This window comes from Suricata suricatta, chromosome 15 (assembly GCF_006229205.1).
Source record: "Suricata suricatta isolate VVHF042 chromosome 15, meerkat_22Aug2017_6uvM2_HiC, whole genome shotgun sequence".
In the NCBI taxonomy this organism is placed as follows: Eukaryota; Metazoa; Chordata; class Mammalia; order Carnivora; family Herpestidae; genus Suricata; species Suricata suricatta.
In genome coordinates, this window is record NC_043714.1 from 76,944,853 (window position 1) to 76,947,463 (window position 2,611).

The window sequence follows — 2,611 nt, forward strand, 5'->3', positions numbered from 1 at the left end:
CCCCAGGTGCTCAGGGACCCCAGGCGGTCAGGGACCCCAGGTGCTCAGGGACCCCAGGCGGTCAGGGGCCCCAGGCGGTCAGGGACCCCAGGTGCTCAGGGACCCCAGGCGGTCAGGGGCCCCAGGTGCTCAGGGACCCCAGGTGCTCAGGGACCCCAGGCGGTCAGGGACCCCAGGTGCTCAGGGACCCCAGGCGGTCAGGGGCCCCAGGCGGTCAGGGCCCCAGGTGCTCAGGGACCCCAGGTGCTCAGGGGCCCCAGGTGCTCCGAGGATCCGGGCTGCCTCCATGAGAAGCGCAGGGAGGCTGCCAGGCCTGTCCCTGTCGACCAGGGGATGCAGGTGGGAGGGCCCGGCCCAGGCTGCAGGGCGGGGCCTGGTGGGGGAGGAGCGGGAGGGGCTCACCCAGGTTGTCTGTGACCTGGTAGGCGTCCCGCAAGTCCTTCATGCGGAAGCCGATGACATCCACGAAGTCCTCCACCAGCCGGAAGAGCTCTTTGGCGTTGGGGCCCATCTGAGGACCGGGCGGGGCGGGGGGGGGGGGGGCGGAGACCCAGAGCAACACAAGGGTGTCCTCGGAGCCCTGCACCCAGCCTGGGACACACCCTCCGTCCCTCCACTCCTGCATCGGTCCCCCTCTCTGGGGTCCTGTGGCTCCTTCCCTGGCACCCGGAGGATCCAGTGGCTCCAGACCCAGCTATGCAAGCAGCTTGGGCCGCTGGGCATCAGGCATCGTTTTGGGGGCGGAGCTTTGAGCCTGGGGGGAGGGGGACTGCTGTGCTTGTGGGCAGGGGTCCAGCCTGGGGAGACGGCAGGGGTCTCCGGACACCCACAGGAGGTGAGCATCCGTCCTCTGGCGGATGGGGAGATGGAGGCTGGGTGGGAACCGGCTTCCTCAAAGTCACGCCAGCGCAGAGGCCCTGCTGGGATTGGAACCCAGGCCCCCCACCCCCCGGGCTAGCCTGTGCCCACCCTGCTGCCCCGACGGCAGGGCCCAGACCAGCATGCGTACCAGCTGGGCCTCCTCCCACTTGTCCCGGTTCTCCTCCGCGAGGAGGTTGCTAATGATCTGCACAAAGTTCTGGAAACGAAAGAGGGCCAGTGAGCAGAGAAGGCGGCGCCGGAACTATGGCTCCGTGTGGGGGCGGGGCAGGGCTCCACCGGGGGCCGGGTCACGGCCTGCTCCCTGGTCACCCTCCAGGTGCCCTCCCGGGTGGCCCTCTGGGGGCCCACCTGCGCGTCCCCAGGCGTGGGGCTGTAGTACGCCCTCCGGAAGATCTCTGTCATGTTCCTCAGGACGTCGATGGTGGAGAGAAGGTCCCCACTGTAGCTGGTCCCATCCTGGGAGATCTCCACCAGCGTCTGGATGACCTCGGAGACCCCCTCCCCGGGCAGCCCACGCTGAGCCTTCGCCAGGTGCTCCCGGGTCTGGGGAGACGGAGGGGGTTGGGGGCCATGATTCTGCAGGGTCCATCGAGGCGGGCCGACAGTCCCCACACTTGGGCCTTTGCAGCCCCCGACCAGCCGTGGGGGCCCCAGGGCCAGGTCCGAGGTGAGTGGGCAGTGGAGAGCCGGGCAGGGCAGGAGACCCCGGAGGCCACCCTCACCATCATCTGGATGTTCCGATAGTCAATGGAGACGCAGCGGATATAGGTGGGGGGTTCCCAGTAGGCGATGCCTTCCTCGTCCAGCTCGCAGCGTCGCAGGATGAGGCCTGGGGGGAAGTGGGTGGTCTCTGCCTCGAGCCGGGAATCCCACCCCGGCTCCTCGGCACACGCCCCTCCGGCCCCCAGAGCAGGGAGTCGAGCGGGGCCAGCGGAGGCCCGGCCTCCCTCCCTCCTTTCCTTCCACACATGTAGCAGCAGCTCCTGAAGTCAGGCACCCAGGACCCCACCTGCGAGGGGGCGGAGGCAGAGGGGGGCCTCTCCTACAGCCCCTCTTGACCCAGAGCCCCGGGAGAGCCAATGGCCTGGGTCCCTGCCCCGGGCCACCCACAGAGCCGCAGGGCCGTCGGATGGCCTGGGTGTCCCGTCGACACTGAGGGGGCATCTGGCACCAGTTGTGACCCAGAACTTACTCCCAGGAAGGGGACAGGGACCTGGGCACGGCTGCCTGCCCCACAGGGGTATCCACAAGAGACCGCCACAACCCCGTCACCAGCGGGAGCCACTGGGTGGGAGGGGGCACCCGTCCCTCCGCGTGTGCAGGGTCACGAGGGGGAGCACGGTCATTCGAGCAGTGAAAGGCCAGAGATCACGGCCCTCCGTGACCGGTATTTTCTTTACTTCTGTGGATCTGCAATATGCTACCAGGAACGTGCAGACAGAACAGGGTGGGGTCAGGAGTACACGACCCCACCGTCCCCTCCCCCTCTGTCCCCACCCCGTGTGGGCCACCCCACCGCCTGCTTACAACAGCCTTGTAGGGACAGCCCTAAACACCCTCCTCATACTGAGAGAAAAGGAAAGCCCAGAGAGATCACGTCACTTCCTAGATGTCACACAGCAAATAAGGATACACAAACGCGGACGATTCTTCAGGCAAGAGGGGAAAGACCGCCAGCCCCTGGGCGCAGCCAAGCCCCTTCCCCAGGAGCACATCCCCCTTTCCACCC

At 67.8% G+C, this 2,611-nt stretch overlaps 1 protein-coding gene across 1 annotated transcript in view; it reads left to right on the forward strand.

Moving 5' to 3' along the window:
- ADGRB1 (adhesion G protein-coupled receptor B1) overlaps positions 1-2,611 on the forward strand; it is a gene marked incomplete at its 5' end in the record, with an annotated part of 54,406 nt that overhangs the window by 9,420 nt on the left and 42,375 nt on the right. The window contains one exon of the mRNA XM_029923337.1: positions 1,199-1,549. Within this exon, the coding sequence (XP_029779197.1) occupies positions 1,199-1,549 (351 nt within the window). The remainder of the gene's footprint in view (positions 1-1,198; positions 1,550-2,611) is intronic.